The sequence below is a fragment of the Emys orbicularis genome, chromosome 6, assembly GCF_028017835.1.
Source record: "Emys orbicularis isolate rEmyOrb1 chromosome 6, rEmyOrb1.hap1, whole genome shotgun sequence".
Lineage (NCBI taxonomy): Eukaryota > Metazoa > Chordata > Testudines > Emydidae > Emys > Emys orbicularis.
In genome coordinates this window covers 72,454,049-72,478,027 of record NC_088688.1, presented here as the reverse complement: position 1 = coordinate 72,478,027, position 23,979 = coordinate 72,454,049, and the positions used below count along the sequence as shown (strand labels likewise).

Genomic DNA, 23,979 nt, shown 5'->3' with positions numbered 1-23,979 from the left:
TGTGCTGATGAGCTGAGCTATCTGTGGTCACCTGTGCTCTCCACGCTGGGCAAACAGGAAATGAAATTCAAATTTTCCTGGGGCTTTTCCTGTCTACCTGGCCAGTGCATGCGAGTTCAGATTGCTGTCCAGAGCGGTCACAATGGTGCACTCTGGGACAGCTCCCGGAGGCCAATACCATCGAATTGCGGCCACACTAACCCTAATTCGAAATGACAAAATCGATTTTGGCGCTACTCCGCTCGTCGGGGTGGAGTACAGAAATCGATTTTAAGAGCCCTTTATTTCGAAATAAATGGCTTCGTTGTGTGGACGGGTGCAGGGTTAATTCGATTTAACGCTGCTAAATCCGAATTAAAGTCATAGTGTAGACCAGGCCTAAGGTGCCACAAGTACTCCTTGTTCTTTTTGCTGATATAAACTAACACGGCTACCACTCTGAAACCATTCTTACAAGTGTTAGAGGAGCGATGTGAGAGCACCTGCGAATACTAGTGTAGTTAGGGCTGCAGTTTTTACCCTCCCAAGACCATCCAGGACAAAAGTAGCCAAGAGAAAGGGGGTAAGCAGGTGATCCTTCCAGTCCTCGTGGCTGTCCTCCTCTCACTGGAAGGAGCTCCTGCCTGCTGTGTGTACTTAAGGTCAGCAGGCATGCAGGCTAGATTAATTAAGTCACTTGTTTGAAAGTAATGATTTAAAACAGGAAGTAGAAAACCTTGATTTATAATCTTAGCTTTGTTTTCCATGTGTACTTTGAAGCTTTTCCTTGAGAAAATAAATTCTCATTGGTTGATATAGCCATTAAGACACGTCAATTTTATTATTTACAACTGAATATAGTCATTACACTAGTTTTGAGAATTCCTTCTGCTACCCAGGAGAATGCACTATACTTGTACGTCTGTTAAAGTAACTGTAGAGCTCAACATACATTTATTCAGGTACCAAATGCAGAAATTAAATACTATGTTGAAAAATGGTGAATGATGTATTTCTTATTTACTAGATACCTAACTTTTTGATCATGCATTTGGATGGAAATTGGAATTCAGTTTAAAATGCCCAAAACCAAGATTTTTTTTAAAAAAAATTATTAGCTGAGTAAAATTATTAGATTTTTTTTTTCTACTTAGTTGTTTAAATCCACATTAGAAGCTATACTCTGAAAAATTCTAGATTACTTTGATGCATGGATTCAAGCATTTGGCTAACTTGATATCAAAAATAAAGAAGACAAAAATTGTTCTGTATGGCTGAAAGTACTGATATTTGGGGGGAAGGTAATTACTATCATTCACTCCATTATAAAGAATGGAAATTATTTACATGTTTAATGTAGTAGGTGACACTGTGCCATTTATAAGGCTTGGTGTCAGAAGTTAAAGAAAGTGTTTTCTCCCTGACTCTGAATATAAAAAAGCAGCCATTAACTCATATAGGTTGAGGAGAACTTATTGTTTCAGCATATTAGTTTTATTTTATTTAAATTGTCAACATATTATAGCAATTTTAGACTGTAACATAAATTATCGTAAATTTAAAACAGGTTTATTTAAAAAAAAGGTTTAAAGTTTACCCACTCTGGCAGCAAAGAAGATCCACAGAATGCTGCTCATAGGGAAAACCCAAAATAAACAAATGGGGGGGGGGGGGGAGACAGGAAAGTAAAATGCCTGTTGGAGTTTGAGAGCAGATAAGAGTTTTTTTGTTTTTAATCTGAGATACCCATAGATCACTGTATCTATGGGTATGTGACAAAAGGGTGAAATATTCATGAAGTCCTACCTAGAGATGGAAAAGACCTAATAGGTAACATCTATCACTTTGGGGCCAATATAGAGTTGTTTATTCCTTACATTATATTTCATAAGAACATACGAAAGACCATACTGGGTCAGACCAATGGTTCATGTAGCCCAGTATTCTGTCTTCCAACAGTGGTCCATGCCAGATGCTTCAGATGAAATGAACAGGATGAGGCAATTACCAAGTGATCCATCCCCCCTTTGTCCAGTCCCAGAATCTGGTAGTCAGATACTTAGGGACACCTAGAGCATGGGGTTGCATCCCTGACTGTCTTGTCTAATAGCCTTTGATGGACCTGTCCTCCTTGAACTTGTCTGATTCTTTTTTTGACCACTTATACTTTTGGTCTTCACAACATTCCCTAGCAGTGAGTTCCACAGATTGAACCATGCGTTGTGTGAAGTACTTCCTTTTGTTTGTTTTAAAACTGCTATTAATTTTATTGGGTGATCTTGGAATTTTGTTATGTGAAAGGGGTAAATAACACTTCCTTATTCAATTTCTCCACACCATTCATGATTTTATAGACCTCTATCATATCCCCCCTTAGTCATCTCTTTTCCAAGCTGAATAGTCCCAGTCTTTTTAATCTTTCTTTATATAGAAACTGTTCCATACTGCTAATCTTTTTTGTTGCTTTTCTCTGTACCTTTTCCATTTCTAACATATCTTTTTTGAGATTAGGGACTGGAACTGTATGCAGTATTCAAGGTGTGGGCATATCATGGATTTATATAGTAGCATTATTATACTCACTATCTTAACCATGAGGAAAGGGATAGATATTCCTAACATTGTTAGCTTTTTTTTTACTGCTGCTGCACATTGAGTGGATGTTTTCCGAAAACTATCTATGATGACTCCAGAATCTTTTTTTTTTTTTTTTTTTTGAGTTGTAACAGCTAATTTAGACCCCATCATTTTGTGTGTAAAGTTGGTATTCTATTTTCCAATAAGAATTACTTTGCATTTATCAACATTGAGTTTCACTTGCCATTTGGTTGCCCCATTGCCCAGTTTTGTGAGATCCCTTTGTAGCTCTTCACAGACTGCTTCGTACTTAGCTATCTTGAGTAATTTTGTATAATGTGCAAACTTTGTCACCTCACTCTTTATCCCTTTTTCCAGATCATTTGAGTATGTTGAACAGCACTGGTTCCAGTACAGATTTCTGGGGGACACAGCTGTTTACCTCTCTCCATTCTGAAAACCTACCCTTTGTTTTTCCTGTCTTTTAACCAGTTACTGATCCATGAGAAGACCTTCCCTCTTATCCCGTGATTGCTTAGTTTGCTTAAGAGTCTTTGGTGAGGGATCTTCTCAAAGACTTGTACACTATATGCATTGGATCATCCTTGTCCACATGTTTGTTTGACCCTCTCAGAGAATTCTGGTGGTTTGAGTCGTGATTTCCCTTTACAAAAGCTGTGTTGATTCTTCCCCAACAAATCGTGTTTGTCTATGTATCTGATAATTCTGTTTTTTACTATAGTTTCAACCACTTTGCCTGCTACTGAAGTTAGGTTTACCGGCCTATAATTGCCAGGATTGCCTCGGGAGTCTTTTTTTAAAATTGGTGTTGCATTCGCTATCCTCCAGTCATCTGGAACAGAAGCGGATTTAAATGCTAGGTTACATACCATAGGTAGTAGTGCTGCAATTTCATTTTTAAGTTCTTTCAGAACTCGTGGGTGAATACCATCTGGTCCTGGTGACTTATTATACTATTTATCAGTTTGATCTAAAACCTCTTCTGTTGTCATCTCAATCTGGGATAGTATCAGAGGGGTAGCCATGTTAGTCTGAATCTGTAAAAAGCAACAGAGGGTCCTGTGGCACCTTTAAGACTAACAGAAGTATTGGGAGCATAAGCTTTCGTGGGTAAGAACCTCACTTCTTCAGATGCAAGTAATGGAAATCTCCAGAGGCAGGTATAAATCAGTATGGAGATAACGAGGTTAGTTCAGTCAGGGAGGGTGAGGTGCTCTGCTAGCAGTTGAGGTGTGAACACCAAGGGAGGAGAAACTGCTTCTGTAGTTGGATAGCCATTCACAGTCATTCGTTTAATCCTGATCTGATGGTGTCAAATTTGCAAATGAACTGGAGCTCAGCAGTTTCTCTTTGGAGTCTGGTCCTGAAGTTTTTTTGCTGTAAGATGGCTACCTTTACATCTGCTATTGTGTGGCCAGGGAGGTTGAAGTGTTCTCCTACAGGTTTTTGTATATTGCCATTCCTGATATCTGACTTGTGTCCATTAATCCTCTTGCGTAGTGACTGTCCAGTTTGGCCAATGTACATAGCAGAGGGGCATTGCTGGCACATGATGGCATATATAACATTGGTGGACGTGCAGGTGAATGAGCCGGTGATGTTGTAGCTGATCTGGTTAGGTCCTGTGATGGTGTTGCTGGTGTAGATATGTGGGCAGAGTTGGCATCGAGGTTTGTTGCATGGATTGGTTCCTGAGTTAGAGTTGTTATGGTGCGGTGCGTGGTTGCTGGTGAGAATATGCTTAAGGTTGGCGGGTTGTCTGTGGGCGAGGATGCAATGATCCCTCACTTTCACAGACCTTGGAAGGCAGGCCAATGTAGTCTTTGATCTCTGCATTGAAATATAAGTGCAGGACATAAGTGGAAAATGGGTTTGAAGCTCTTAAAGCTAGTGCTCAGTAGATATTTATTGATGTCACCAAAACATTGCACATCTTAAAAATAGCAAGGTTTGAGGTGTATTAGCGGAGTTGTGTTGAAACTTGCATGGAGCCTGCCTGCAATATTTTTTGATTAAGCTAGTGCTGATTTGACTTTTAGGAGCCCTCCATTTACTGGCAGTTTAGTGGTGGGGAGAATCTTTAACTGCATGGTAGCTTCTATAGAGTACTTAAATAATTAAACATAAGTAGTGTTGTGTAACTACTGTATAATGGGGCATGATATTAACTTCAACTGATTTAACATATTGTTATTTCATCAGTTTGTAACATATTTTCAGGTATTCTAATAAACCCAAAAAGTTGGTAGCATTTTCAGGTTGAAGTTTTCAATTCAATTAAAAGCAGAGTTATCCTGAACAGAGCATGTAGAGCTTGAGACATCAAACTTCTATTTGCACACTCAACTGTATGTTTCTAGTATGCTAACGTTTAGATTAATATTTTATGAACATAGTAATTTATGAATGTTATCTAATTCTCACAGTAATCTTGTGAGTGTGGACAAAATGTTATCCCCAGGTTAGCAATGGGGGTGAGGAATCAAAGGCTGTGACTTGTTCAGAGACATTGAAGGAGTCAATGTGAGAACAAAGATGAGCACTCAGATGCTGGATTCCATATTCCATGCTGAAACCACTAGACCACAATCACTTATGTTTATTTTAATCTCTAGTTATTCTGTGCTGCAATAGCAATGGTAACTTTTCAGTGATAGTTTAGTAATGTAATTCTTACCATCACACCCAGTGCCATATATGCTTGCAGAGTTCTTTTACAAGGAGAAGAGCATAAGATCTTCTGACCCTAGAGTCAAGTCAACTTGAAGTTTGTGATACATCATGGTACTTTTCCTGTGTTGCTTGTTCAACATTTCAAATTGTCATTTTAAAAAGGTTTTTGAATTGTACTTGAAAAATATATTCTGTCAGTACCTGAGGACCAGGAGTTCTGAGTCTTTTGGTAATCAGTGTGGACCTTTTTCTCTAATTTCAGATTGAGGCTTGATTTAAAAAAAAAAAAAAAATTAAAAAAAAAATGAAAGCAGTGGACTCAAAATCAGTGTATCTGTTGGACCTGTAGGGATATTAAAGAAGGTACTAACAGTGATTCCCCCAAGTGACAGTGACCCCCTCATAATTTGTCCCCCACACTTTAAAATCCAACAGTTTCACCAAGTACAAAAATCTCTTGGGTCTTCTGTTAAAACTTGTAAGCTACTGTCTGTAGAAACCATTGATTATATCTATCCTGTGAAAGATACTTTACTACTATGTAAAACTTACAAACAAGTTAACTGACTTTGTTCTTGAAGTAATTGATACAATGCAGACAAACACTATAAGCCGTTAAGGGACTTTCACTTCATTCAATGGCTCCTAGGACAGACACCCACCCTCTGTGATTAAAGGGCTGGAAGTCTCAAGTGAATTAGCACACACCCTGAAAGTGGTGGAGACAGTAAATTAAAATATGGTTAAGATATGGAATGTATGCTGATGAATGCTTGATATACATGAATGGTTAGGGAGGTGCCAGCCTAGAAAGGGAGTATCCATCGGCCGAAGAATGTGTCAAGTGGATGACCAGAAAACCCCCGGAGGGTAAACTGGGATCCACCCCATCACCTGGAAGGATGAGAAACACAAACTTTGGACAGTGTGGAGCCACCAGGAATGTGCCACTTTGGACAGGAATGTGCCATCTGCTGATTGAGTCAGCAACAGCAGGATGAAACAGCTCCCATAGACTAACATAGGAATTAATTCCTATAAGAATGGACTCTAAAGACTGATGACTTTGAGTCTCTGGTTCTGCTGCCAACCTCCAGGAGCATCAGGTGCACCTGACACAGACTCGGCTCCATCTTCATGACCAAGATACCTGGCCAGTAACTTGGCATGAGCAACTTCTAGGCTGGTAACTATAACACCTATACAGAACTTAAATGAATGATTGTGTGAATGAATCTCTAAATATAAATAAATAAATAAATATAAATATAAAATATGTGTGTGTGTGTAAGGAATAAGTAGTGATAGGAATAAGTAGTCAAAACAAGGTTGTTTACTTTTATCTTTTGCTTTATCATTATATTTACAATAAATGTGGCATCTTTGCCTTATCCCTCTTAATAAGATCCTGCTGGTTTTTATTCTATTGGTATAACAGACTCCTTGATTTGTATGAGCCTCCTGACTTCACAAATTTCAGTTTGGAGGCAAATGTGTCAAACATATGTTTGACACTTGACTATAAATTGAAATGTACGCAGTACCTGAAGTGGCAGGTGGAACAACCATCACACTCTTTCTCATAATATTGCCAATTTGATGGTTGTGTCAAAATGGGGATGCTATAAATGAAGTCTATAGATCAGCTTAAGTATTGGCAAAAGTTATTTGTATTAGCTTTAGTATGAATCCTTTGTTTTTCTGTGAATTCCAGCACTTAATCTGTAAATCTATTCTTGACTTCCTCCTGGAAGTTTTAAGGCAACTGTGTACTGCTAGCCTAATGCACCAGCTCCAAATTGTTCAGTTAGACCCCTTTTTGTGCTTATTTAATTGGTGTTTACACATTTCCACTACATTTCAGCTATGCACTCTCTCCTTCCATATGTACAATCTTTAGTGTGTTCAGGTCTAATTTACAGCAAGTTCCTAGTATTTGACTTGGTATGTTCTTTATGTGCTCATGTTCATTTAGCCATGCAGCATAATGTAAAAAAGGATCTTTCAGCATTTGCGTTGTGGACAAGCACACAGATTATCTACTGCAACATTTGTCAAGTCTGGAAAATATTGCGTGAATGCCTGCCAAAACTGGATGATCTTTTAATTTAGTTGAACTTAATTATTTTTGAATTTCCATTTTGTTGACTCTAAATGTTGTTTTTGCTGTGATACTGTTCACAAAGACTAGTGTGGTGGCACAGATCTAATCATCTGAAGGTACCACTGTAAGAAGCCTTGAAGGATTAATCTTGTGCTGCTCAAATTTTGCAGCTGTCTAATTAAAATGACCATTTGGCTCCATGGAAGAGTTTTCGGTGGACAGCCTGCTGTGTTGTATCTCTATATTTTGATGTGTCTTCGTTAAATTGACCCTACCATAGAATCATCATTGTTCCCAAATTAGCTTTCACTTGGTTTACCTTAGACATCTTATGTATTTGCACTAATGTGGATGTATGGTATTCTGTGCTTGATATTTCATGACAAGAACAAAGATGCAGTACTGTCACATGCAGCACTCTTTGAGAAAGGGAACATTGGGATAATGCTCATTTTAGCGGATATTACACGGAAGAAAGTCTTGTCTGAGCCACAGCTCAAAAATATGAATGTGACACTGCTACACACTGTTAGCAAAACTCCTGTGGCTTTAGAAAGAATATATATGTGTGTTCACAGGGGCTGGCTTTGTACTTGAGGTAGAAGAGTACCCATTACATTCTTGTCTCATTTCTACCTCCCTTATTCCCAGGAACCTTTTTGAATAATGGTGGTGTTTGATATGTGTTCCTTCCGTTCCTCTTGCCCTAATGTCCATTAGCTGTCCTTAACAATTCTCAGTCCATGTGCTTGTAGCAAGCCTCTAAGGGTATATTTAAACTGCAGTTAAAAACCCCATGGCTGGCCCATGCCAGCGGGCTCAGGCTAAGGGGCTGTTTAATTGCTGTGTAGACATGTTTGGGCTCAGGCAAGAGCCTGAGCTCTAGGATGCTGGGAAGTGGGAGGGTCCCAGAGCTTGGGCTGCAGCCTGAGACCAAACACCTACACCGCAGTTAAACAGCTCCTTAACCTGAGCCCTGTAAGCCCGAGTCAGTTGGCCCCGGCCAGCTGTGGGTGTCATTGCAGTGGAGACACGTCCTCAGAGGCTTGGCTTACCACTAGCAGGCTAGGATGCTTGATTCACTTTTCTTTCCAATGCGAATACTTAAATATCTAGCACTTCATTAATCAGACCAAAGGAAATGTGATTCATGTAATGAAGAGCCTCATTCAAGAATATAGAAATAACTAAATGTAAAAACACTGTTGCATGCAGCAGGTAAAATTCCTTATGTATAATCTAGACTTCATGTGTCACACTCCTCTCAAGATCTGAAAGTTGAGGTTTGATTTATTTTTTTCCATTTTTGCATTTAATTTTGTTAACCTCCCGTGTGAAATTTATGGTGGGAAGTGAAAGTCGTATCTTTTTCTTTTAGGTTGACAATTGCATTTTTCGCACTCTCTGGTCTGGATATGTTGGATTCCTTAGATGTGGTGAACAAAGATGATATAATAGAATGGATTTATTCCCTGCAGGTCCTCCCCACAGAAGACAGTGAGTGAGTTTTTAGCTTTTTTTTTATTGTTGACATTAACACCTTTATGTTGCGTCTAGATCTTGGGACTAGTGCAGAGTTTTTTCCCCTGAAAACCCATGTAACTTTTCAGAGGTGCTGAGTACCTGCAACTCCCATTAACTTCAAATAAAAGTTGTGTGTGCTTATCAGTTGGTTGTTTTTTTTAAAAGCCTCTTTCGCCTGACTTTTCAGAAGAATCCAGTAGTTTTTAACTTTTTTCACCTATTTCAGTTGAAGCCATGAAATGACTTTGAAGATATGAACAAGTAAAATTTTAGTAAACTCTACCACTAACAGTGGGGCAGAATGATTAGTTCTGTGTGGCTTGTAAGGTTTCCTAATCAATGAAGTGTGATGGCTTATCACATCCTCTTTTCATACTTGAACCAACTGCAGGTGTCTCCTTTTAAAGAGTTTGCAGGCTACTTCTATGAGACAGATGTGCACATCACATGCTGGGGTGGTGCTTATCAATTATTGTACTGATTTAGCAGCTAACATAGTTTATAATTTAATGTAAGCAACTACAGGTCAGTCATGTAAGAAAGCAGTGGAGCAATAATGGGAAATGAAAGATAGCAGCTGTTGAAAATGGGGTACAAAATGGGATAAGCATATTACCTCCCATTTCTTAAAAAAAAAAAAAAAAGTCTAGTTCTTGGAGATAGGATGGCTAAGTTACCTGTTTTAATATTTTTAGAATGAACAGTACTGTTGCTGTATCCCAGGGAATAGCAGGCAACCCAATTACATTTCTGACCATGAGGACTGTTAACCTGTCTGTTGCTTTACAATGGTTAGCCATTTGTATATGTGCAAAGTGGGTATGAAATGAACTCTAGTGTTACTCACCTCGTGCTTACTTTGCACATGTGTAAATAACTACACAGTTTGCAAGATCGTGGAGACCCAAGTGCCAGGGTTATTCCTGGGCTCCATTACTGCCCTCAGTTCATGCCTGTAACACACATTGACCTACTGGTCATTATGGCTATGTAACTGAGGGAGATTTGAACTCTTTGCAGGATCAACTTCCATATATGTATGAAAAGTGAAAATATTTAGAGACTGGATTGCAAGTTCCCAAAGGCACAATTACGGACACATGCCTGTGAGGCAATGTGGTTTAGTGACAAGAAAATGGGAGACAGCAGAGCTAGGTTCCTTTGCAGGCTCTAATACTGGCTCACATTGTAGTCTTGTGCAAGCCATTTAATGTCTCTGATCAGTGTTGCCATCCATAAAAAATGGGGATATCATCTACCTTTTTTGTTAAGCTCTTTGGGATGGATGGATAGAAAGTGTATAGTTGCAAGTATTACTCTGCCACTCTACCTTCTAAACTATTTGATCAATCTTTCCATGGTTTTATTTATCAATTCAGACTATCAGTAATATAAACTGTTTCTTGTGTTTTTAGGAATAGAATACATACTACAAATAGAATAAAATATTTACCTCTAATGTATTGTCTAGGCTTTTCATATAGCCAAATTTAACTCTCTTCTCTAAAAACAATTTTAACAAAAGTACTGAAGGGTTTGTTTGTTTGTTTGTTTGTTTGTTTGTTTGTTTGTTTGTTTGTTTGTTTGTTTGTTTGTTTGTTTGTTTGTTTGTTTGTTTGTTTGTTTGTTTGTTTGTTTGTTTGTTTGTTTGTTTGTTTGTTTGTTTGTTTGTTTTTAACAAATTGACTTTCTCAACAAAGGCAAAATAACTGATTCCCAGTTTTCCACTGGAATAAAGCATTTGTTGCTCACTCTGGCAGTTCATGAACCATTTGACCTATGCTTGCCATTTGGTCTAGCAGATGTTTATGGCTCTGTTCCAGGACTGTTTAGTAGATTCAGGATTTTGGGCAAAGTAGTCTTTAGACCAGGGGCGGGCAAACTTTTTGGTCTGAGGGCCGCATCGGGTTTTGGAAATTGTATGGAGGGCCGGTTAGGGGAGGCAGTCTCTTCCTCGCCCCCCTGCTTCTCGCCCCCTGACTGCCCCCCGGGACTCCTGCCACACACACACACACACACACACACACACACACACACACACACACACCGCTCCCTGTCCCCAGAATCCCCACCCGACTGCCCCCCACTGTCCTATCCAACCCCCCTTCTCCTTCCTGATTGCCCCCTCTCCCCCTGGGACCCCTGCCCCATCCAACCACCCCTCTCCCTGTCCCTGGAACACCTGCCCCTGACTGCCCCCTGGGACCCCTGCCCCATCCAACCACCCCTCTCCCTGTCCCTGGAACACCTGGGACCCCTGCCCCATCCAACCACCCCTCTCCCTGTCCCTGGAACACCTGCCCCTGACTGCCCCCTGCCACCCCATCAAATCCCCCCTCCTTCTTGACTGCCCCCTGGGACCCCTGTCCCCATTCACCCCTCCCTCTATCCAACTCCTCTCTGCCCCCTTACCGTGCTGCCTGGAGCACCGGCAGCTGGCGGCGCTACAGCCCTGCCGCCCAGCTGGAGGTAGCCATGCCACCGCGCAGCACAGAGCACCAGCTCAGGCCGGGCTCTGCAGCTGCGCTGCCCCAGGAGCTCGCCGCCCAGAGCATTGCACCAGTGGCAAGGCGAGCTGAGGCTGCGGGGGAGGGGGAACAGCAGGAGAGGGGCTAGGAGCTCAGGGGCCGGGTGGGAGGGTCCTGCGGGCCGGATGTTGCCCGCGGGCCATAGTTTGCCCACCTCTGCTTTAGACCCTTATCTAGTGTATCCTCCACCAGCTTATTTTATTTTTAAAATGATAAAAATGCTTCTATCACTTGTCACTAAGCAAACATACATCCTTTCAGTAAGCATACACCATACTGACAGTCTTTCGATCCCTAAAATTAGACCTAAAAACTCACAGGTGAAAAGTCAACCCTTTCATAACAGGCATGAGAATAGATAGACCTGTAGTGTGCTCTCCAGCTATGCAGATTCTGGCCCTGTCTAGTCAAAGGGGAGTGCCAGAGTCAGAGGCCTTCTAAGAATGGCCAGACACCAACTCCAGTTGTTCAGCAATTCAAGATTGCTAACCAGGCTGCCTTTGAAGCAGTAGCACAATATATAAAGCCTTTTCACCTTATAGCCCATAATGGTCTATGGGCTTGAGCAGTTAGCAAAAAACACATCTGCGGCAATGCATTTCTATGCTGATGAGTCATGAATCTGTCTCCTCACTGTAACATTTCCATCCAGGCCCTCATCTTGATGTCTTGTCATCTTAACCCTGACAAAACAGAATTCCTTATCTTCCCTCTGACTGTCGAGAATACTGCTATTTTAACTTGTCACTCAATCCCAAATCTCAGGATTGTGTTTGACTCCTCCTTTTCCCTTGCCTCACATATCTAGGCCTTATCAAAATCCTGCCCCTCAACACCTCCAGCATCTGTCCTTTCCATTCCCACAATGAATCTCCCATACAGGCTCTTGTTCTTCACCTTGGCTACTGCGGTTCATTCTCTCCGGCATCTCAAATACACACATTTGTACAAAATACAACTGCTAAATTCCACTTCCTTGTCCATTAACTTGATCCTGTAACTTCCCTCTTTGGATTTCTCCACTGACTTCTCATCTGCTAGCACATCAAATTTAAGCTTCCTGTTGCCACCTTCAAAGCTTTACAGAACTCTTCCCCTCCCTAGTCAAGCTTCATGTTATCTGTTCCCTACACACTGCTCCTATTCTCAGCCTTGTCCACCGTTTGTAAACCTCTAGCACGGGTTACCTCCGTACCCTCTTCCATGAGGTCTCCCACTGCATGATACAACCTCTTGAGCTTTTCTGTGTGGGACCCTCATTGTAAATCCCACTTCAATTCACTGAGAGCAGGAATCTTTAACTGTGTATAGATCACCTATTTTTGTCTTTTCCTATATCTGCTTTCCTTTGACCTTTGATTGTGAGTTGCTTGGAGCTGGGACTGTCATTGAGCATTTGAAAAGTGTTTGGCATATAAAAGGCACAGCTATAAATAAAATAAATTGCTCATTTGGGAAACAAATTGTAAAAAGTCACACTTATCTACAAGACTACTTTACTGGATAATGAAGTAGGTGGATTAAAATTGTAAATAATACTAACAGAGTAACAGATTGGATATTGGTATGAGTGAGTGTCCAAAACGGAAAAACTGGAGCCATTTAAAAATACAAGATAAATTGGCAGCTCTTCAAATTTTGAAATGACTCATAATATTCAGTACATTTCAGCTAGTCAAATTGGTTTGTTTATGAAATGCACAATAAATGAGTGGCTGAATAATGGGGCTAGAATTCGAATTATTTTATCTTCATTGATCTGTTCACTAGAATTCTGTGATGGAATTAGAACATAAGAAAGGCCGTACTGGGTCAGACCAAAGGTCCATCTAGCCCAGTATCTGTCTACCGACAGTGGCCAATGCCAGGTGCCCCAGAGGGAGTGAACCTAACAGGCAATGATCAAGTGATCTCTCTCCTGCCATCCATCTCCATCCTCTGACGAACAGAGGCTAGGGACACCATTCTTACCCATCCTGGCTAATAGCCATTTATGGACTTAGCCACCATGAATTTATCCAGTCCCCTTTTAAACATTGTTATAGTCCTAGCCTTCACAACCTCCTCAGGTAAGGAGTTCCACAAGTTGACTGTGCGCTGCGTGAAGAAGAACTTCCTTTTATTTGTTTTAAACCTGCTGCCTATTAATTTCATTTGGTGACCCCTAGTACTTGTATTATGGGAATAAGTAAATAACTTTTCCTTATCCACTTTCTCAACATCACTCATGATTTTATATACCTCTATCATGTCCCCCCTTAGTCTTCTCTTTTCCAAACTGAAGAGTCCTAGCCTCTTTAATCTTTCCTCATATGGGACCCTCTCTAAACCCTTAATCATTTTAGTTGCTCTTTTCTGAACCTTTTCTAGTGCTAGAATATCTTTTTTGAGGTGAGGAGACCACATCTGTACACAGTATTCGAGATGTGGGCGTACCATGGATTTATATAAGGGCAATAATATATTCTCAGTCTTATTCTCTATCCCCTTTTTAATGATTCCTAACATCCTGTTTGCTTTTTTGACCGCCTCTGCACACTGCGTGGACATCTTTAGAGAACTATCCACGATGACGCCAAGATCTTTTTCCTGACTCGTTGTAGCTAAATTAGCCCCCATCATGTTGTATGTATAGTTGGGGTTATTTTTTCCAATGTGCATTACTTTACATTTATCCACATTAAATTTCATTTGCCATTTTGTTGCCCAATCACTTAGTTTTGTGAGATCTTTTTGAAGTTCTTCACAATCTGCTTTGGTCTTAACTATCTTGAGTAGTTTAGTATCATCTGCAAACTTTGCCACCTCACTGTTTACCCCTTTCTCCAGATCATTTATGAATAAATTGAATAGGATTGGTCCTAGGACTGACCCTTGGGGAACACTACTAGTTACCCCTCTCCATTCTGAGAATTTACCATTAATTCCTACCCTTTGTTCCCTGTCCTTTAACCAGTTCTCAATCCATGAAAGGACCTTCCCTTTTATCCCATGACAGCTTAATTTACGTCCCTGCTGCTTAATAAATCCTAGTGCTTAGTCCCAGATGCCTACAGTGTAGCTCAGCTGCCATCTCTTCCTTTAGCAGAGTTCTGACCACTGTTTTGATGCCCATCCTTTTCCCCGTTGGTCCAGTCTTATAACTCAGATGTAATGTCACCCCTATGGACTAATATATTTTTCCTTATGAATTCTAAACTGCCTTTTTAATGAAGTAGCTACTTTTTGAATAAAACACAGAGCAGATTTGTTCTCAAAACAATCAAATACACTAGTCTAATTAGAGTGAAAACCCATCAAGTTGCTGCACCAAAATCCATCATATAAAAAAAATCTCTGACAATCGCTTGGTTTTGTAGAAATAATGTTCCATTGCAAGGACTGTCACTAAATTTGATGCCTCCCACTTTTTATGGGAAAGGCAATTTTTTTTTTAAACTTCTTTACATGCTAAATGAACATTACTATATTTGTTTTCTGGAATGGCAACATTACTGTAAGGTTGACTTAAGTCTGAGTCTTGACCTTGATGTTTGTATCTTCACTACTTTCAATTTCAGCTGTTATTTCCTGCTTATGCAGCATTTTCACCTTCCTGAATGAGGGCCTCTGAACAGCATTGAAAAAAGAAATAGATAAGTTCATGGAGGATAGGACCATCAATGGCTATTAGCCAGGATCGGGAGGAATGGTCTCCCTAGCCTCTGTTTGTCAGAAGCTGGGAATGTGTGATGGGATGGATCACTTCATTACCTGTTCTGTTCATTCCCTCTGAAGCACCTGGGATTGGCCACTGTTGGAAGACCAGATACTGGGCTAGTTGTCCCTTTGGTCTGATCCAGTATGGCCGTTCTTATGTTGCACTCTGTTTTGTATTAAAGGGATTTGGGTTCTATAGATGAAGGATCTGTGAAAATAGATCATGGTATTACATTTTAATTTGGAATATGGCTTTTCACATTGGCTGTGTGTTTGGTTGCATCCATGCACCAGTTCCTAAAAATGTGCCACTAGAATTTTTTTATTGAAAAAACAGGTAGAAATCCTGTGCCCACTTACCCTTTCTGTACCAAGCTGCAATTTCAGCAGTACTTAATAATTATTCAGCTTTCTTGTGAAAATATTTATTCAAGTGAAATGAAATGGTCTTGGCTTACAAACTGCTGCTAAACTGGTAGCTGGGCTACTGATGGAATGGGAGAAGCATTTTGAATGGTCCACGAAACAGTTCAAAATAATGAAAACAGTAGAGAATGTTTAAAACCCTATCTACTATAGCTTTTACTAGGAACTGTTTGTCATAGTGGAAGTACAAATCGCAATACTCCAATATTTTAAAATATATTTTAATGGTGTAATTGGCTATATTGCAGTAGCAATAAGCCACACCATGGTGTTCATTACAGACTAATGGTGCACTTCTTGTATGATTCATGGCATTCACTCTGCCTTCTACCTTGTTGTTAAAGAAAAGGTCCTGTGTCTGTTTGGAGAGCCTCAACACCCAGGGCTACAACCCTTGAAAGTTGTGTAACACTTCAGTTCCTTAATAGAAATTAGTATAAGCAAGCAAATTTATAGTTTACAGTAGCCTTATGGAAATGCACTAACGGAAGTTGAAGTTCATAATGAGTCCAATTTCACATTCAGATGTTTATTTTAGAAATTGAATATGTATATCCTGTTGTAGGTTCATGTATGTCCTGCCTCTCTTCTCTTCTCTTCTTCTCTCCGCCCCCCCCCCCCCTCCGCCTCCCCCAAACTCAGAATCTTTTGCATAGCAGTGTTCAGTGGGACTGCAGCTCCTTCTGCTCCACTGTGAGAGTAGAGTGGCCTTGGCCTCCCTCAGTTCCCTCTTAGCCAGTGCCGTTAGACAGAACCTGGACTGTGTCCGACCTGCTTCTGAATTGCCTTGAATAAAGTCTCCATTTTATTAATATCTTCTTTGATTTTGTTGGGTGTTTCCAAAAGAAGAAGAAAGCAGTTAGGACAGATGCAGGGAGACCCGTGCACATCTCTCTGTATAGTGGGATAAGGTGCTTAGCACCTGTTGCTAGCGACAGTGGACTCATAGCCCCCGATTTTAAACCCACCCTTCCTGTGATGGGTTAATATCCATCATAGATGAACACCACAGATCCAATGGTAAGAACATTTGGTCTCTGCAAAACTCTGCTGGATTTGAAAGTGACCTAGACCAGGTGTACACTAGAAACTTTTGCTGGTATAATAATGTTGGTTGGGGTGTGATTACTTTGTTCGGGGAACTGGTATAAGCTATACTAGCGTAGACTCTTACTAGTATAGATTATACCAAGAGGGTTTGCCAGTATAGCTATTCCGACAAACATTTTCTAGTATAGACTAAACTAGAGAGGAGATGACTCTCCTTCCCTTCTTTCTTTCCTTCCCCATTGAAGGTGTGTGGTGGGGTTTTTTTGTTGAGGAGGGAATAAAGATCCTACAATGTGAAGTAAAAGCGCAATTTCTGAACCTATACGCGCTCATACTTTTAATTTAGATTCATTACAACGATCATTTCTCATCCATCCATTTTCTTAGCTCCAGCACTGAAGAAACAGAAAAATAAATATCATTGAATATGTTTGAAGTCATACTTACAACTGAGGATTCTGCTTTTATGCTTACGATTTAGTTGCCCAATCGGTAGTCACTTTGACTACTCACATCTAACCCTCTGTTGTGGTTTGGATCTAGCCCACTTGAAGTAGATAGCTGGATACATGATTGACTAAAACAAATGATTGTTCTTCAGAATCTTAAACAGATTCTAGCCCTTGGGCTTGCAAAGATTAGTTCACAACCGGAAGACTGTGAAGGCCTCGTTTATATCTAAAACTTAGTTTGACTTAGCTATATAGCTCAGAAGTGTGAAAAATTTGCATGCCCTCAGTGACCCAGTTAGGTCAACCTAACCCCCACTATAAATGCAGTTGGGTGGATGAAAGAATTCTTCTGTCAACATAGCTACCATCTGTCAGAGAGGCAGATTACCTACATAAATGGGGGGAAAAAACTCCTGTCACTGTAGGCAGTGTCTACTCTGGAGTGGTAGAGTGGCACAGCTGCAGCGCCATAGTTGTCGCAATAGTTGATGTAGTGTAGACGTGCCCTGAGTCTCAAACAGCTCAGTGAGAACTACTCTCTTCATTTCAGTGGGGTGTATTAAGTGTCAGATTTCCAAGTTGTGTGGATTTTCAGATAAGTTAGGCACTCAGTGTTTTTACTTAGCATGTGCAATTACCACAGTTATACATACATACAAAACAGGTAATTGCATGCACAAATGGCAATAAAAGGCAGAAATAGTGGTGAGAAAGTTGCCCTGCATCACTTTTTCCACTGTATGATGCTTAGTGCAACAGTCAAATAATGAACAGTTTAGTTACTACACGAGGGCTTTTTTCCTCAATCTTTGTGTAAAACTCCCGTTGTCACTGGTGAGAGTTCTGGTGTGGCTCAGGGTTATGATGTGGCCCTACGTTTGTAGACTTGGCCCATAATTTAAAACATAATCTGGCCTTTTCCAAGGCAAGAGTTTGACTCCCCTGGGGGGGGGAGGGGGGTGTGGTGGTGGGGGTAATTGGTTCAGGGAGGGGGATAATTTGACTTAGATCCCTTTCACCTGAGCAGAAGACAAGACTTTTTCCAGCTGTCTCTTGTTATGATTGTTTATAATTGGAACAGTGAGTGGTTATGAACTTCATTTTGATGATTTGTTGCTGCTTTAAACTTTCAATAGGCATTCATACCATTAAAACCAAAAGTTAACACTAGATGGTGCTATTTCATAACTACCTTTACATTAAATGTTTCAGCTGACAACATGCAGCTTGCTAGAGTCCTTTCACGTACTGAAACACTCAAGGTAATAGCATTTCCTTGAGCCACTGTCAACACTTTAGGTTTTTTTTTTTGTTGTTGTTTTTTTTTTTAATTGACTTAAAAAATTGCAGAGACAAGGTGGATGAGGTAATATCTTTTATTGGACCAACTTCTGTTGTTGAGAGAGAAGCTTTCAAGGTACACAGAGCTCTTCTTCAGGTCTGGGAAAGGTACTCCGTGTCACAGCTAAATACAAAGTTGAACAGATAGAATATGTGCTAACTTACGCTAAACTAAGAGACCATTGAAGGTCCTTTTAACATCCCTGTTCATAGGACAAAAAGGAGGGATTAGTGAGTTACAGACAGTTGTAATAAGCTATAATTCTAGTGTTATTATTAAGACCATGATTTTTAGTGTCTATCAAAGTTATAAATTTAAGCTCCCAGAAATCCTGTTTCCGACAGATTGCTCTTAAATAGTGTGTCTGGATTTTTTATTTTTTTTTAATCCTTTTTTAAAAAATGGAATATTTCTGTCTCCTTGTTGCAAACACCCTTATTAACATCAAGGGAGAGTGGGTGAGCCCTTGTGGAACACCACCAACCTACTGCATGAGAAGAAAGTACAACTCTACAGTAACAAAATAGCAAAAGTGTTTATACAGAAGTACAGTAACTCCTCACTTAAAGTCGTCCCGGTTAACGTTGTTTCGTTATGTTGCTGATCAGTTAGGGAACATGCTTGTTTAAAGTTGTGTAATGCTCCCTTCTAACGTTGTTTGGCAGCTGCCTGCTTTGTCCACTGCTTGCAGGAAGAGCAGCCCGTTGCAGCTAGCTGGTGGGGGCTTGGAACCAGGGTTGACCGGCAGCCCCCGTATCAGCTCCCCGCTCCCCTGAGTTCCCTGTGCTGCAGCCGCCCAGCAGGCTATCAGTTCAGCTGTCCCTCCCCCCACTGCCATGTGCTGCTCCTGCCCTCTGCCTTGGAACTGCTCCCAGAGACTCTGGCTTGCTGTGCAGAAGGGGAAAAGGGGGGTTAATGTCAGGGTGTCCCCCTCCCCCCTGCTCCTGTACCCAGCTTACCCCTTCTCCATATAGAGCAGGGAGGGGACACGGACGGAGAGAAACAGAGAGAGAGCTTGGGGCAGCAGCTACTGTCTCAACTTCCTGATGCACTTAAAAAGACAATGCACTTAAGAGTGGGTCAGCTTACTTAAAGGGGCAGTGTGCATCTCTCTCTCTCTCTCTCTCCCCCCCCCCCCCACACACACACAAGGTGTGTGTCTGTCTGCTATGCTGTCTCCCTCCCTCCTGTTCGTGCTGCCTTGATGAGAGGCTACATTAACAACAATGTGTTAACCCTTGAGGGCTCAGCCAAGTGCTAGTTCATCATTTAGCAGTAAGGCATTCCCTGGGAAATATCCCTTCCTCTTCCACTCTCAACTTCACCACCTCAACCAAGCTTCACAATCATCATAGCTGTGAACAGTATTAAATTGTTTAAAACGTACACTGTGTGTATATCTATGTAATATATAGTTTTTTGTCTGGTGAAAAAAATTTCCCTGGAGCCTAGCCTCCCCCCCCCCATTTACATTAATTCTTATGGGGAAATTGGATTTGCTTAAAGTCGCATTTTTTAGGAACATAAATACAACGTTAAGCGAGAAGTTACTGTATTATATGCATAAACTGGAAAATACCAAAACAAAATGTTGCTGTCTATTCCAGTTTAGCAATCTTCTTGTTACTTTTAGGCCTGGTCTGCACTACACACTTAGGTCGATGTAAGGCAGCTTACGTCGACCTAATTATGTCAGTGTACACATTATAGCCTTGTCCTGCTAATGTCAGTGCCCTACTACATCTACATAATAACTCCTCCACGAGAGGCGTAGGGCTTATATTGGGGTATGTCTTCACTAGCAATGTTAAAGCGCTGCCGTGTAGTCACGGTACCAGCGCTGGGAGAGCTCTCTCCCAGCACTATTAAAAACAAAAACAAAAAAAAAACATCTCCACGAGGGGAGTAGCTCCCAGCACTGGGAGCGTGGCTCCCACCGCTGGTGCACTGTCTATACTGCCACTTTACAGCACTGAAACTTGCAGCGCTGTAAAGTGGCAGTGTAGACAAGATCTTGATGTATTTAGGGCAACAGAGTACTGTTACTTACTTTGCCGGTTGGCTGTTTTGTCAATTTCATAGCTGCCATGTTGGAGCCTTGAAATTGACAAAGCCAGGCAGCTAGATCCTGGCTGCCCATGGCTCCCCGCTCCCAGCCAGGCTACTGCCCTGAGGCTCCGTGCTCAGGAAGGCGAGAAGTCCTGGGCACCTCCTCTCCTCCCTCTTCCCCCCCCCCCCCGCCTTCCCCTGGCTTGGAGCGGGGAGCCGAGAACCTGGACGGGCTGCTGGGGTCCTGGCAGGCAGCTGTGTGGAGCTGAGAGCCCTGGCTCTTAGCCCCCCCACATCGCCCCACCTCAGTCAGTGGAAGTGCTCCTGGTGAGGACATGCACCGTTGGCAGAAGGAGAGTGGTGTGGCCATCAGCCACTTCAGTAATTACTGTGGTGGTTGTAAGTCAACCTAACATAGATTGACTTGTTTGTAATGTAGACATGCCCTTAGTTATAGTAGGTTAGAAATTCACAGAAAAGTGATTTTCATGTTGGTATCTCTGTCAGATTTGCTGTGTGAACCTCTTTTCAAGGATTTATTGTTGGGTCATTGTGCTGGTTTGAGGAATCTATCTACATATGATTAACGGTAAGATTGTCATGGAAGTCTGTTTCTGTGACTTTCAGAGACCTGAGGAACAGACAGTTGGTTTGGTAACAGTGGAGTCATTTAACTGTGGGACCAGCCAAGGTCAGAGAAAGTTAGGTGAACTAGAGAGGGAAAGAGGCTCCTTATTTCTGAAGAGAAACCTTAAGTTTCAGAAGAAGGGTCCTGGACATCCCAGAGGCGTCTGCCCAAGCCCAAAGACCTGTTCAGAGTGGTGAGGAAACTGAGACAGGGAAAATAAGTGTTCATTATTTTGTCTAGAGAAAATAACAGAACGCCACGAGCCGTCACCTTCCGCCCCCAACTAAAACCTCTCCAGCGTATCATCAAAGATTTACAACCTATCCTGAAAGATGACCCCTCACTCTCCCAGATCTTGAGAGACAGACCTGTCCTCGCTTACAGACAGCCCCCCAACCTGAAGCAAATACTCAACAAGTTTAACTCAAACAACTTACAACAATGCAAGCTAGATACCATCAATTTAGGCTTAAATAGAGACTGGGAATGGCTGAGCCATTACACACATTAAATCTATTTCCCCATGTTAAGTATCCTCACACCTTGTCAAACAGTCTGAAATGGACTATCTTGATTATCACTAGAAAAGTTTGTTTTTCTCCTGCTGATAACAGTTCATCTTAATTAATTAGCCTCTTAGAGTTGGTAGGGTAACTAACCACCTTTTCATGTTCTCTGTATGTGTGTGTATATATATCCTCGCTATATATTCCATTCTATGCACATGAAAACTTATGCTCAAATAAATTTGTTAGTCTCTAAGGTGGCACAAGTACTCCTGTTCCTTTTGCGGATACAGACTAACACGGCTGCTACTCTGAAACCTGTATTTCTCATGCTGCTTAATAAAGAGTAAATAGTGTTTAGAATCCAATGCAAAACCTGTCTGTTTGTTTTTTTACTGTTACATGCCCCCAGGGGCTAGGCAGTTGGACCATGTCGTCTCAGTTCTCAGGAGGGAGTGCTAAACCAAGGCTGCACCCCAAGTGTGTGCCTAAACATCCCAAGTCAGAGGCAGTGCCTGGACTCTGTTCAGATTCAGGAAGCTTAAAGAGCACTCAGAGCCCTGTGAGATGGGCTCCAAACACAACAGCCTAGGGAGCATCCAGCCAGAAGGAAAGCTCTACCAGTGCTCTGTCTGTATGTAACAGATGTATAAATATTTTGGTCTGACTTGTTCACACCAGAATTGCCCAGCTAAAAGTTAGTTGTTTTCACTTCCTTTTTGTCACTTCCTCTGTCAGCTTAAAACCTTCTATTTTTAAACTCTGGAACTGCTACTTGGAATATGACTATCTAATTGCAGTATAGCTATGCAACTCTTGGAAGCATCCACATATTGGCATGAAATACAAATAGCCCTTTTACTTGGGATGAAAAGATGTCTCCCTTTGGAGTTCCTTAGTCATGGGTGAGGATCACTAGAGTGCTGTCTCCCTTCCCATGGAGTGAGGGCATTACCTCTAAGCTGCTAGCCAGGAAATACCAAAACTCTAGAGTCTAGACTAGTATATTGGTTTAGTTGACCAGAAGACTCACTAAAATAAACGTCCAAAAAATAAGTCAGTCTAGTCGCAACTGTGTGTGGGTTTTTTGTTTGTTTTTGTTTTAATTGAAAATTAGCTACTGGGTTCAGGATTCTGTTTCTGACATCAAACACCAAAATAGTGCAAGAAAGGAATCCGTGAACTGCATTCCCTGACAGGTAGAAGTACTGAAAGGAAGTTAGAAATTGGCATCTCTAAAAATGAATTTATTTTTAAAACCACATTTTCTTTGTTGTAGTTGTCTCAGGTCTCAGGCTAAGTGCATCACTGACCCCTCCAGGTCTCTAAGTGCAGCTCCATTCAGGTCTCAGACATCAAGCTGTCTCAGGATGGAATCTCTCGATCTTCCCACTCTCAGACTGGGACCTAGGCTGTGATCCCAAGTGCTAACTGATCACCTCAGCAGCCCTGAGTTAATCATAGAAGTGTAGCACTGGAAGGGACCTCGAGAGGTCATCTAGTAATGTTCATTACTTGCTCCTCTGGAAGCAAAGATCAGTAGTATCCAGTGACCGGACAGCCTTCTTAAAGCAAAGTATTTATTTAGAATCTCAGAGGAAAAAGGTCTTAAAACAATAAACAGACTATAGGCATGTCTAGCTAGCTTCTTCTGGAATTTTGGGAAGGGTTCAACTGCTTCAGACATTCACATAGGACCTTTCTCTCTTCCATCTTGATTGTTTTGTTCCTGGAAAAAACAGTGCACAATGCATCCCCCTTCTCTCCAAAAAGTCCTTTTAACTCTTTAGTGTCTCTTTGATCTCTAGGCTCCCAATTGTGGCAAAACAGCTGTGTAACTTTGGGCTGGAGGTAGGCTATTGCCCTGTAATTGCTCCTCCAAGGATGCATTTGGAGGGAGCTGTTGCATTGCATTCCTGTTCGTTTTTGCAACAGTCACCTATTAAGTTAGATCCGCATATTCTTATGAGCGTCTAATAATGTGATACACAGTAATGTCACCTCACTGACCAGGTCACATACGATATTTACAAAATTACATGTTAGTATTTTTAGATGATTACATTGCCACTCCATGTTTGCCACAGTAGTGCGTACAGAAGAAAAGGTAGATGCTGTGGTTGGATCCTCTCCTTTAACTATTGGAACTTGTATTCAGTTTAACTGCAAAACCGCCCTAGTCACAGCACATTCATAGATGCAACAAGCAACATTACTATATTTCTTTCTAAACTATAAAGGAAGAAAAGTGCCCTGTAATCATAAACCTAAGACTGTTCTTCAATGGGCAAGATGATTTTGAAATATATTTGTAACTTAAGTCTAAACGTATTTGTTACTGTTTTAGTTTCAGTATTTTTTTCCTTAAAAATTGGCCAACCAGTGATTCTGGTTGTGTCAGTCAGAGACAGCTGATCCTAT

General features: G+C 41.2%; 1 protein-coding gene across 1 annotated transcript in view; it reads left to right on the top strand.

Moving 5' to 3' along the window:
* PGGT1B (protein geranylgeranyltransferase type I subunit beta) overlaps positions 1-23,979 on the top strand; it is a 62,623-nt gene that overhangs the window by 6,477 nt on the left and 32,167 nt on the right. The window contains exon 2 of the mRNA XM_065406562.1: positions 8,733-8,851. Within this exon, the coding sequence (XP_065262634.1) occupies positions 8,733-8,851 (119 nt within the window). The remainder of the gene's footprint in view (positions 1-8,732; positions 8,852-23,979) is intronic.